The sequence below is a fragment of the Limulus polyphemus genome, unplaced genomic scaffold (assembly GCF_000517525.1).
Source record: "Limulus polyphemus unplaced genomic scaffold, Limulus_polyphemus-2.1.2 Scaffold3149, whole genome shotgun sequence".
Classification (NCBI taxonomy): domain Eukaryota; kingdom Metazoa; phylum Arthropoda; class Merostomata; order Xiphosura; family Limulidae; genus Limulus; species Limulus polyphemus.
The window spans coordinates 70,466-84,645 of NW_013668759.1; the positions used below are offsets into that span (position 1 = coordinate 70,466).

General features: G+C 35.3%; 1 protein-coding gene across 2 annotated transcripts in view; it reads left to right on the forward strand.

The window, feature by feature from the left end:
- The window catches only part of LOC106468754 (TNF receptor-associated factor 4-like), a 57,474-nt gene that overhangs the window by 30,970 nt on the left and 12,324 nt on the right, over nucleotides 1-14,180 (forward strand). For both annotated transcript variants that reach the window (XM_022397117.1, XM_022397116.1), the window contains exons 2-4: nucleotides 4,300-4,351; nucleotides 7,572-7,676; nucleotides 13,304-13,465. In XM_022397117.1, the coding sequence (XP_022252825.1) occupies nucleotides 7,605-7,676; nucleotides 13,304-13,465 (234 nt within the window). In that variant the 5' untranslated portion in view covers nucleotides 4,300-4,351; nucleotides 7,572-7,604. The remainder of the gene's footprint in view (nucleotides 1-4,299; nucleotides 4,352-7,571; nucleotides 7,677-13,303; nucleotides 13,466-14,180) is intronic.

Sequence of the window (14,180 nt, forward strand, 5' to 3'; positions counted from 1 at the left end):
CATTACCCATTCAAGCCGTCTCCAAGCATTATTAGTCTCAAAGTAGGTTCCTCGTCATCGAAATCAAGACTGACTGTGTATTTTTTCATAAGATTTATACTTTGTCAGAACGTGTTTAATGACAGATTGAATAATAAACGCAATATATTATGCTTAACGCTGAATGTCTTTTTTGAATAGATTTCTCTTCTTGTCAACTTGATTCCTAAGATTATTTGAAAAAGCAAGTTTTAAAATAATTTGGTGTCAATTTCTATGTTTGTACAATAAATATTGTGCACATTTTTGACTTTAATCGCTGGATTATGATAGTAAATTGACAAACAACACTTTATAAGCATAATGAAAAATATTTTATGTAGAGAACATGCTACACATTTCAACAGAATATTGGCCCATCTTCCCAAGAAAGCCAATGTTCTGTTGAAACACGCAGTATGTTCTCAACATGAACTAATTTTCATTACGCTCGTTAATAGTTTTTTTTTGTGTGTATGTGTATGTAAATTTAGCATTTTATTAGCATATGCTTCTGTATACAAGAAGCTAGATGTTCAATGCTTTAAATAGCACTGAAGGTATACGTGCGTTTCAGTTATATTGAATTTAATACACGGTCATCTTAGACTGTAAAGGTTGACCTGTACCAAGTCGTACACATTTATCCAGAATATTCCTGTGTACACGACGCCCTACTTGCAATAAATGGTGATGTTATCAGTCTCTGTATATGCATATGAGTGTATATAATTATGAGGATATTGCTAGAAAACAGTTTCTCAAAGTTTTTTTTTTTTAAACACTAACTAGGATGTGGACGTTATTAAAATACAACAGATTAAAGTCTTGAGTAATGGGACTGACAGGCTGTAGAACATGGATTTCGCCACGCGGAACAAACATCCTTGTTAAAGAAATTATTAGAGCTCAATGCGATAATAGTAAAAAAACAGCGTATAACGCCAAGCCGTCTTGGTACGTTAAGTCTCTGCTTTCTTTCACGCATGGCTGGCTGAGTCTGACAGTTATAGTATTAACACGAAACGAATTATTTTATTTTTGTTTAGAACCGATGATATAGACGCTTTATTATCCTTTATTTTTTTTTAAATGTTTCCAGTAATAGACTAATGTCACCTGGCTGGAAATGCTTCTTTATACTAGCGTCAGTTGGAATTCCTCTGATTCAGTCTTGCTTTATTTGTGTTTTAGTACTTCCATTAGTATGTGCTACTTTTCTTTATGATTGATTTATTGTGTATACATCCCCCCACATCCCCTGATGGCTCAGCTGCAAGTCTGAGGGCTTATACCACTGTAAGTCTAAAAATCGGATTTCGATATCCGCGATGGGAAGATTGTGTAACAGACAATTATTAGAAAGAATAAAATTAGAGCAGTTTTCGGAAATTACATTACGCGTCGCACGATTTTTGTATATTAAAACGTTTCTTAACATACGTTTAATCCACATAAACCCTAAAAACAGGCATGGCCTGGTGGCTAGATCGCTCTACTCGCAATCTAAAGGTCGTGGATTCGAATCTCCTTACCGAATAAGCTCGTCTTTTCTGTCGTAGGTTCATTATAATGTGACGGCCAATCCCACTGTTCGATTAGAGTAGCCCAAAGGTTGGCGGTAGATGGCGTTGACTAGCTGCCTTACCTTCTAGTTTGTCACTTCTAAATTAGGGACGGCTAGCCGCGGATAGTCAGTAAAATTTAACAAATATAAACACCCAATCTTGCAAATAACAAGCTCTTCGTGACTTCATTTAGAAATAAAAGATGACTAAGAATTTTGATGTAAGATATAGAAATATAAACCTTTGAAGTAATACACACTCCACAATTGTTACATACTAGGCTAATTTCGGATGTTATCATAATGAGCTAAGGATATCTTTTAATAACTCAATGACGTTATCCGAATAACTTTACAATAATGCTAACTTTTTCGTCCTCATTCAACAGGTATTTACTTTCCCACAAAATTTAAATTGAGTTCTATTCTCTTTCTGATTCACGACTCGTTGCCGCCAAGAAAAAAATTTCATTCCATATATTGGGGGTTGGAAATGCGTTATAAGAGTGACAGTCAAAACCATACTATTCGGTCTAACAATGCTCCCCATTGGCACAGCGGTATGTCTGCAGAAAGGCATGCAGAAAGGAAACATATTGTGTGTAAATTGTTGTTATTTTTCTTAGTGCAAAGCTATACAATGAACTATCTGCACCCTGTTCATCGTGAGGAATCGAATCCCGGATTTTTGCATTGCAAATCCGTAAGGTTACTCCTGACGCACTGAGGAAGTATTGTGTATAAAAAGACAGGCAAATTTCAAAGAAGACTGACGAAAAATAGAGGTTTATAGACAATAATATAAATGTTGAGGATTCTTTTATTTGTTTCTTTCGAATATTATTTGTAGTGTGTAGTTACATTCGTCGAAAAATATAATCAGTTTTAAAAGACTTGAACAACCAATGGTCTATAAACGTTTTTACTGGTGTTTAGAAACAGATGATTATAAATAAAGTATCCAATTAAAAATGAACATACCTTAAAAATTACCCATTCAAACCGTCTCCAAACTTGTATTTTCTGAAAAAAAGTGGGTTTCTCATCATTAAATATATATATACCTTAAACATTAGTTGTTTTAGGGGAACTACTTTTCATCGGAGGCACATTAAAAATCACAATTTTTCATTCCGGATGGACTATAGGTTGTTTGAAAATTTTATTATAATGTATAACTAAATCGCTTTTCTCACAAACCAGCATTGTTGTTATTTCTCTTCTCTCTCAGCAATATGAGATTTGTGAATGAATCAAATTCGTGACAGTGTGCAGGATCAATGTAAATAGTCCAGAAGAAATAATGCTTGTAGTTATCTTGTAGCTATATTTAGGGATAGGCTTAATACGCTGATCTTAGAATCATGGAGACCATTTTGATCACGTTCCACGACAGCTCGTGAAACACTGAGTACTGTGATCAGTCTTTACTGAATAGAAATTATGATTATCAATGTGCCTCTGACGAAAATATAATAAATATAGAAATAAAAACTTTAACATACATTTTGCAATTAGGAAGGCTTCAGTTATTGAGCGAGAGAGAGGGGGAGAAATAGATTTATCATATTATACTCAAAACTAAAATAAGTTTTATTTTAATTTTTCAATATATATTTCTGGTAAGCTCTGTCTGATTTAAACATTAATTCAAAAAAGTAAACAATGGATAACATTACCAAAAATATTACTTTCACGTATCTAATGAACCATGTAAGTGGGTAACACTACCAAGAATGTTATTTTCACGTATCTAATGAACCATGTAAGTAGGTAACACTACCAAGAATGTTACTTTCACGTATCTAATGAACCATGTAAGTGGGTAACACTACCAAGAATGTTATTTTCACGTATCTAATGAACCATGTAAGTAGGTAACACTACCAAGAATGTTACTTTCACGTATGTAATGAACCACGTAAGTAGGTAACACTACCAAGAATGTTACTTTCACGTATCTAATGAACCACGTAAGTGGGTAACACTACCAAGAATGGTACTTTCACGTATTTAATGAACCACGTAAGTGGGTAACACTACCAAGAATGTTACTTTCACGTATGTAATGAACCACGTAAGTAGGTAAGACTACCAAGAATGTTACTTTCACGTATCTAATGAACCACGTAAGTGGGTAACACTACCAAGAATGTTACTTGCACGTATCTGATGAACCACGTAAGTGGGTAACACTACCAAGAATGTTACTTTCACGTATGTAATGAACCACGTAAGTAGGTAACACTATCAAGAATGTTACTTTCACGTATCTAATGAACCACGTAAGTGGGTAACACTACTAAGAATATTATTTTATGTATATGGTGAACCTTGTAAATAGGCGGAATTTTTGTTACTGAGTGTCGATCAGCATTACCGAAGTTTGTAGCTCCAATGTTTGTTACTAAGAGTAACATGGAATGACTAAGTATAGAAAATACGACCCCAAAAAGTACTTTAGGAGCCTTCAAATACTGTTAACGATGATAGTATTTTGTTGTAAGTCGTATGAAATGCTATTAAAAATCCTATGAACATTTATGGTTCGTTAGATTTGCATATCAAAGCTAATTGCAAAAAGAAAATTTTCCTTGCTGGAATGTGTTTAGAAAATATTTATGTGAAACTCTAAGATGTATTTCTCGGTTGTTGTTTTTGATGTTTATTTCGGCTGCATGTGAATAATCTCGATATTTCTTGTTCTTCTTTAGTGACAGTGTTTTCCCCGACACAGAAGACAGCCCACCTCGGGACTACGCCAAGGTATGACTTGATTGTTTGATAAGATGATGTAGACAAGTTTGGACTTGTGTTATTTATTGCATCATTATCATATGATTCATTTACGTTGTACAGCTTGCAGAAACGTGCTCCTTATGCTTGATATAATACTTGATATTTACATGTTGTTCAAACTGAATTTTATATTGCTCATGTTTTGTTTTTACTATGGTAATGAATTTTACAATATGTTGTATATCTAACTATTTTAACTATTAACAAGATATTTAGAAGATTACATTTCAGAAAATTGATTCGCTGGCTTCTGTTTTGGTGATTATAGCTGATTTTAAGGGTTGTGCCAACTTTAAACTATTGGTATTACTCCACTCTTCTCAGTAGTCTTTGAAACTTGACTTTAGCAACTCTCTGTGTTTACCTGTAAGTAATTTTTGTAGGCTGTTATGCCTGATCAAAACGAATATCAGGTCAGTTCTATCTAATTTATATTTTTAAAATGAAATATGTTTTATTTATTCCCCTCATTTTCTGTCTACTTGCCACATATATCGGTATTTTAATTTTCCATGTCTTTATGAATTATATTTGTAGTAGATCCATACACCAATTTGCCTCTGGTAGTTCAGATAAAGCTTAAAAACGTGTGACGCTATAATTCGAAGTTCAAGCTCTGTGGTGGAAACAGTGCAGGTAGCCTATTTTGCTGCTTTGCGCTAAAACGAAGCAAATAAATATACTCCGAACAGTCTGTCCTATTTACAACGTTACGTCATCGAATGTAACTAGTTCTCATACAAAGCGAGTGTACTTAGTTTTCAACCATGTTGGGCTATGATTATTCTCCAGTGGTTAAACTAAACAGTTTGAGACCACAATTTATTACCGTTTCCAAGTTAACTGGCCATTTAGGAAGCAGTGGTTTGATATTTGAGGACTAACTTCAAGTTTAAATAAGTATAAATAGTGGCATGTAGCTACAGATGCGAGCCATAACAAGCGACTTATTTAACAACCATATATTTGGTTCATGACGTATTCTGGCCCATTCGACAGTGCAATGCTTTCACGGATACCGTTATGGTTGGAGGATTATAGCTCAAGTCTTTTCTAAGAAGAATGTTTGTATAGGGAGAGTGTTAAACCACGTAGATCCAAAGAACACAGCATTTCGAAGAAGAGAGAGTGCTTTTCATGGAAGCAGAAAATTTCTCACAGCAGAGCATTTAGAACAGCAGCATGCAGGCTCCAAAACTAAAATACAATATAAACGTCCTCATTGGTAAAGTGAAGGCTATGGATACGAAAGAGAAGCTTTCGATCCAAAAAAGTCACTGCGATATAGTTGGGCACGTCTCCTGGTACCTTTAACAAGTTAATAAGCCAAAATTTAAAGCTTGTAAAAGTTCATAAGCTCCAATTACATCTCGGTATCAATCATTGTTTTCACGAGAAGGATGGCCGAAGAAACTAGAATCACAACAATTCCTATTCCTATTGTAAATACATGTCAAACCATCCCGTGCAAATACAATGATATTTTGTGCCTTTAGCCTGCTTAATCGTAGCTTTGTGGGTTGACGTCCATGGAAAGTTTCGTCAAGCTGTGTGGTTTAAGGATAGCTTCGCATATCAGACTGAGCAAAATCGACGACGGAAAAAATAGTTCCAGGGGCAGCATGGGATGTGAAGCATCGTTCTTGTAACATGCGATTAACCCTCTACAAAAAAGATTGCTTGTTACACACTGTTGTTGAAGTTAAGTTTTGTTACTAAAGGAGCCTACTTGTTAAGTCTTCCCGTGTCGACAGCTAACGCACCGTACAGTAAGAATGTTTTCTTTAATTGAAATATAATATTAATGTAAAAGGTATATGTTACAAAACAAACTTTATGACTGGTCACACGTGAAAGATAATTTAGTTTACATTTACATTTCATTAATTTTTTATTTATCACGTGAGTTGGAGAGCAGGCAACGCATTCATCTAACTGAAAAGTCTGATATAACTCTGAATTGATCGCTAGCCAATTAGACCTGTGATTTCCGTTTACGTCACATCGCTGGCCAATTAGACCTGTGATTTCCGTTTACGTCACCGTGTCACCTGTCGGATAGGTAGATGGATATTAGTAACTAGGTTACTGCGTGTTTACTGAGGTTGGTCGTACATCCTCATGTACCATTTATTTAAGTCATTTTCCCTTCATGCCGTCTCGTATTTTCGTAAATTTTAACATCAGTATCTCGGATATTGTACAATTACGTGTCCGTTTTACCTCGACGACCTAAGAATTTTTACCCTGTCATTCCACAGTTCTAAGATCACTTCTCACATTATTCATAAGTGATGACTTCTCATTCTTGCTTTGTTTGTTTTTAACTTTCTTCTGGAAAATTAATATCTGGTGGATATGACATAATCAGATAATTTTTTAACTGTTTTGTGTGTTGATATACAGACTGGTTATTGACTTTCTTACATTCTTCAACTTTTATCTCCCGTTGTTTGTACTTATCATCTATTTCAGGTGCTTGTTATTTCCAAACATGTTATATAACCAGCATGTGAAACTTTAAGTGTAATTTGAACTGGTTACACAAACCACTTGATTGTTTTCTATTTTAATCTTGTATTTTCACCATACCTTCATTATTAGAGATCAGTGATGTTTCTGTATTGTATAGACAACACTAAACTTTCGGTCATGATGACTAGTGTTATAACTAAGCCTTTTTCACGCTGCAGCTGTCTGATTGATATACATTAGTTTCCGACTTAACTATATCTACTTTAATATAACATCATCTGTAAGCTTTCAGTATATCGTTGTGTCTTCTTGAAAAACCTTTTTCCTCTTTTTAGTCGGTTCTCTGTAACAAGTGAATTTCACGTTTTAAATTAATGACAATACTCTATATTTCCTATACAATGTCAAAGTTTAATGACTAACTCATGTGATTTTATTTACCGTAATCCCTTTATCATATCTTTTCAGTTCATTATTTTCAGCTACGAGACTCGTTTTAGAAACTTTATTTCAAATCACGACAGGTCAAAATATAAGTTTGATATTATTTCATCTTTAAATCAAACTACCCTTCGCCCCCCGAAACAACGACAGAAAACAAACAAACAATTTGACACAAGAAATTATGGTGTATTTTTCTTCAGATGTGATTATGTATTTCTGCAGCTTGCAGTGGATTAAAGTTAATATCTTGTATTAATTTGCGTTCCAGTTGTACCCAGATCCAAACACTGAGGATACGGTGATGGGTTCGCTTGTTTACTGTATACACCACAAGAAGGGTTGTAAGTGGATGGACGAACTTAGAAAATTACAGGTAAGGCCTGGTGAGAAAAAGAATTAATTTTTAGACTTAGTGATTATATTTATACCCTTTAAATATGACGTAAAAAAAGAAAATATTGAAATAATATAGCAACTTAACACCAAAACAATTTCTTCATGCGAGATGTACCGTTAAGAAATTTAAGAACTTTGCAAAAATGTTCCAAATGATTAGTAGCTTCAAAACATTTCAGATGATTAGTCAAGAGGCGCGCAAAAACGTTTCAAGTGAATAGTCAAGAGGCATGTAAAAACGTTTCGAATGATTTTTCAAGAGACGTGTTAAAACGTTTCAAATAATTGGTTAAGAGCTTTGTAAAAACGTTTAAAATAATTGGTTAAGAGCTTTGCAAAAACTTTTTAAATAATTGGTTAAGAACTTCGCAAAAACGTTTCAAATGATTGGTCAAGAGCTTTGCAAAAACTTGTTAAATAATTGGTTAAGAGCTTCGCAAAAACGTTTCAAATGATTGGTCAAGAGGCGTGTAAAAACGTTTAAAATAATTGGTCAAGAGGCGTGTAAAAACGTTTAAAATAATTGGTCAAGTGGCATGTAAAATCGTTGCAAATGATTGGTCAAGAAGCATGTAAAAACGTTTCAAATGATTGGTCAAGAGGTATGTTAAAACGTTCCGACTGAGAAGCGTGTAAAAATGTTTTAAATGATCGGTCACAAGACATTAAAAAGGTCATGAATCGAAATTTGAATTACGTTGTTTTCAGTTTTATTTTGTTTTTCAAGCTTCGCATCTTAATATTGCTTGTAATAGGGTAAAAGGAGAATTATTTACGTTTGTTGGATCTCAGAATAAGTGAGAAATGACTTGTTGGATCTGCAACTAAGTGAGAGATGATTTGTTGGATCTGAAACTTAGTGAGAGACGAGTTGTTGGATCTGAAACTTAGTGAGAGACGAGTTGTTGGATCTGCAACTTAGTGAGAGACAATTTATTGGGTTTGTAAATAAGTAAGCGATTGAGAGTCGAGTGCTCGATCCACCAGGCCATGTCAGTGAAAGATGATTTGTTGGGTTTGTGAATAAGTGAGAGGTGATTTTTTTGGATCTGCAACTTAGTGAGAGATGATTTGTTGGATCTATGAATAAGTGAGAGACGATTTGTTGGATCTCTGAATAAGTGAGGCATGATTTGTTGGATCTGTATCTATGTCACAGATGATTTATTGGATCTGCAACTTAGTAAGATACGAGTTGTTGGATCTGTGAATAAGTGAGAGACAATTTGTTGGGTTTGTGAATAAGTGAGAAACAATTTGTTAAATCTACAACCAAGTGAGAGATGATTTGTTGGATATGTGAATAACTGAGAGATGATTTGTTGGGTTTGTGAATAAGTGAGAGATGATTTGTTGGATCTGTGAATAAGTGAGAGATGATTTGTTGGGTTTGTGAATAAGTGAGAGATGATTTGTTGGATGATTTGTTGGATCTCAATCTAAGTGAGAGATGATTTGTTGGATCTGTGAATAACTGAGAGATGATTTGTTGGATCTGTGAATAAGTGAGAAACGACTTGTTGGGTTTGTAAGTAAACGAGAGACGAGTTGTTGGATCTGTGAATAAGTGAGAAACAATTTGTTAGATCTACAACCAAGTGAGAGATGATTTGTTGGATATGTGAATAACTGAGAGATGATTTGTTGGGTTTGTGAATAAGTGAGAGATGATTTGTTGGATCTGTGAATAAGTGAGAGATGATTTGTTGGGTTTGTGAATAAGTGAGAGATGATTTGTTGGATCTACAACCAAGTGAGAGATGATTTGTTGGATCTCAATCTAAGTGAGAGATGATTTGTTGGATCTGTGAATAACTGAGAGATGATTTGTTGGATCTGTGAATAAGTGAGAAACGACTTGTTGGGTTTGTAAGTAAACGAGAGACGAGTTGTTGGACCTGTGAATAAGTGAGGAACAATTTGTTGGGTTTCTGAATAAGTGAGAGGTGATTTGTTGGATCTGTGAAAAACACATGATCAGGGCCAATCAGAGGGGAGGCCAGGAGAACCTGAAGCTCAAAGGGGGCCTCAACTTTAGAGACTTGTTAATTGTTTTTAACATTTGTTAAGTTTCGCGACTTGTTGTTTTTATGTACCTCCCTTCAAATTATATTTCACTCTTTTTTCGACCTAATGTTGGTCGTATTTTGTTTTCATGTGTCGTCATTTTTTATTCTTATTATGGCCATGGGCCTGAAAAGCTGGAAATGACCCGGGCCTCTGAACCTCTGACAGGGCCTGCACATGATACATCCTCGATCTTTTCCCGCGATAGTTAGAGTGGCTATACACGCGTAAGTGTTAGAGACATTGCTTTATTTGTGTCACCAGCTTATATGTACAATTTCAGATAAATTCCAATATTAGCAAATAACCTTAATTTATACAGTATATATAATTAGAAAATGTAAACCATTTTTGTCGTTGTGCTTTATCGACGTCGGTCATTCTTCCTAGTTTACAATATATTATACTGGAACTGTGTGATATAATCGATCTTTTGAATCATTTAGAAGGTTGATGTTTTATTAGATATCTTTGTGAGTTAAAAATGATCTAAGCTGTGGTAATGAAAAATGACAGGTTTAAGGCTTAACAAAGAGAGTTTGCACGAATCATCGAAAAAATAAATGATTTTTTAAGTTGAATTGTTTTTGAACATAAAGTTTTTGAAACAACTAACTAAATCATTGCTTTTTATGAATTTTCAACAGAGCAATTTACTCTTAGCTTTTAATCTACAGTTGAAATGAACGTATAATATTTAACTTTTATACTTAAGCCTCCATGTCTACACTCTCGACATTGTTACTGTGGTGGAAAACAGCAGATTTACCACGTATATACACATACAAAATTAGGCGTAGAATGAGCTCTACAGGAAAATATTGTGAAACAAAGAAATGCTTATGTCTCTGCTTCTGACTATATTTTTTTGTCTCTCAGATTTTTATCACTGATAAAAATTCATGCAAGTTGTAAAAATAAACTGGATACAATCTGGTCACTTAATAATTAAAGTTTATACTTGCGTCACAATAATACGTATGTGAACTTAAACATTTGAATGATTTATCGTAGCCGATAAGTTATTTTACAGCATAGATAGCAATTAAGTCTTCTGTGTTGCTTATACGACTACATTGTGCCTTTCTGTTGCTAACATCCTTCTGTTTTTGTTTTTTTTTCAACTACGCTATCTGCGTTTGTCGCTAATTGCCTCGTATTTGCTTATAAGCCTTTACGTGAGTATAAATCTAGCGGTGGCGAGGTTTTTGTAATTAATAGTTCCACGCTAAAGAAACGCATACAGTTACGCAGCATTCAAGTCTTTTGGTTCTTATTTCTGGGTGAGATGTACTGAAAAATTACTGTAACTACTTCAGCTTTATTGAACATAATTTATGACGTCATTATCATTTCTTTCAATGAAATTTATGTAAGTCACATGACAATAACTGTGGATATGATGACTGTCTTCCGCATAAAGACACGTGGTAGAAGTTTCTTGACTGTAATACCAAGCTGTTGGGATTGGCTGGATCTACGTTAATTCCGTTTTTGCATTTTCCACGAGCAGGATTGAACTCAGGACCTTACGTGCACTTAGTGAGTGCTCTACCAGCTAAGCTAAATGGATAATCCACTAGCTACTAAAGCATTTTGTAATAACTCAAATCCATACATTCTTTCATTCTCGCAAACAAAGCCCATTCCCGGACCTTATATCAGGGTTGTAGGATAACCATTACGTGGGCATCAATTTTTTTCTGACGTAATCCATTTTTGCGAGCCCTCGAATGGCTCAACGGTAAGTCTGAAGGCTTATAACGCTAAAAATTTGGATTCGATAACCGTGGTGGGCACAGCATATATAGCCCATTGTGTAGCTTGGTACTTACAACAAACAAATATACAAATCCAATTTTTTTTTATTTGGTTACGAACCCGAAACTTTTCGCACACCATGATTAATCTGCACTAGTAAGGTAGTTTTCAACAAGTCCAACTATTATATCTAAAACAAGCACATGGCAGAGTTCTGTCATCTTTATTGTGATGTTTTACCGCAGAAAACGAAATATTGTAACACTTTGTGCTATAACTATTCCTATTAAATAGATTATCGTTGAAGTTGGTTCGTTACCGATTGAAACGAGTCTGTCATTTGTGATCTTTTTTTAAATTTCTTCATCTCAGCGTTTCTCAAATTGGGTTGTTTGTAGTTAAGCACAAAGCTACACAATGGGCTATTTGTGCTCTGCCCACTACGGGCAACAAAACCCGGTTTCTAGCGTTGTAAGTCCGCAGACACACCGCTGTGCCACTGATGTGCCTCCCATTGGGGGTCTCGACTCAAGAGGGGGGGGGGGGGTCGATGAGGTGGGTGAGTCACAGCCTAAAATATTTTCAGAATGGGTGAGCAAAAGTTGAGATCCCCTGCTTTATGTTATCGTTTCTTTATCTACAGATATCAAATTTATCTTAGAAATCTCATATCTTTGTTTATAATGAGTTTTTATTTTGAATCAAAATCTTAACCTGTCGAACTTTATGGGGGGGGGGGGGTAAAGAGGTAGCTGACTACTTGTATTGGATGGTATCTTTGACCCTTCTACGCTATTTTGTCGCCTGGCCCCTCAGTAGCTCAGCGGTATATCTGCGGACTTATACCGCTAGAAACAGGGTTTCGATACCTATGGTGGGCGGAGCACAGATAGCCCTTTGTGTAGCTTTGTGCTTAATAATACAACAACATCTGTTGCCTATATGGGGGAGGGGTTAATGAAATTTCTTCTGATTCAATTTTTCTGTCGAAACGGCTGAACTGTCTCACACAAGTGTTTGAATCTTGGAAATTATATAGTCGTACTGTGCAATTCACATGCTTCTAGTGTTATGTTAATATAAAAAATTGGTACTGGTGACTTAAAGTTTTAGGTTACAGTACATTTATTTATCTGTTTTTTAGCTGCGGCATGATGGCTCAAAGAATTGCTCTGAGTTTGCTGTTTTTTCACGTACAAACTTTCAGCTCATATCTTCATCTCTTGACCGATTTGAGATAGAGTTATAGTCGCGGCTATTGAGAATTCCATCTTGTTTTATTATGTATATGTGTATATAATACACAGTTTTTGAAACCGATGCTCATATTTAGTATTTTATGTAATTCATACCTACTACATCCGGAGAAGGTCATTATATAAAAAAAAAAATACACATTGCTATTTCATGCTTACATGTTTTATATTTTTCATTAACTTTCCAATTATGTAAACGATACATATTGTGTTTTCCTTAGCCGATTGTTTGAAACACTACACTTAGTTATAAAATGACGTGTAACTTGAATCTGTTCCAGTCGTATCTGTATTTACGTTTGTTATTGTGATGCATATACATGGTATCCGGAAATTGTTATCAAGTCACACATACACAAGAAAGCAGTTTATTAGCAATTTCCGGACAACCTGTTATAAATTAATAACTTTCCCAACTCGTGTTTTCTCTTATATTGTGTTTCTTTCATGTGCAAGTTTGAAAAGATTAAACAAAATGGCATGTTTTTCCTCTAATTGTTGTTCTTTTTCTTACACATAGGGTCATTTGAACACGTGTAAATACGACGCGATCCCTTGCACCAATCAGTGCGCCGCTATGATTCCCAGGCTGCTGATGGAAGACCACCTGTTCTATACGTGTCCTAAGCGGAGGACCAGATGTAAATTCTGCAACAGGGAGTACAACGGGGAGACATTGGAGGTAAGTTGCTCCGAGTTGGTTTTGTTGGTATTTTTAAGCTCGTCCCCCGGTGGGACAGCGGCAAGTCTTCGGATTTACAACACTAAAACCAGGGGTTCGATTCCCCTTGGTGGACACACCAGATAGCCCGTTGTGGCTTTGCTATAACAAACGCATGCACAAACATTTTCAAGCATTTGAACGTGACGATGACGACGTCAAATCACGGGTAATGCTCAACACACTTTAACGTTTCGACGTTTGTTTGCTGTTAAGCATAAAGCTACATAATGGGGTATCTGGGCTGGGCCCACCGCAGTTATCGAAACCCAATTTATAGCGTCATAAAACTCTCGACGTTGCTTCTTCTGGTGCTTACTCATTACCGGATTGACTTGTATTTTTTTTTTTAATCTAAGTAGGTAGCTTGTTTTACAATCACTCATTATTTCAGTTGACCAAGAAATTGTACACACTCTGAATTTCCAAGTGCATAATATTGTTAAAGATACAGATCACAATTAGCAAAACACATAATTGAGATTTTTACTGGATAACTAATGTGATAGTGTATTGAGTTACACTGTATTATTTAACCATTTATTTTTCCTCCAGTCCTAGCATTCCACGTAGAAGGTTTGTTTGTTTGTTTGTTATGGATTTCGCGCAAAGCTACACGAGGGCTATCTGCGCTAGCCGTCCCTAATTTAGCAGTGTAAGACTAGAGGGAAGGCAG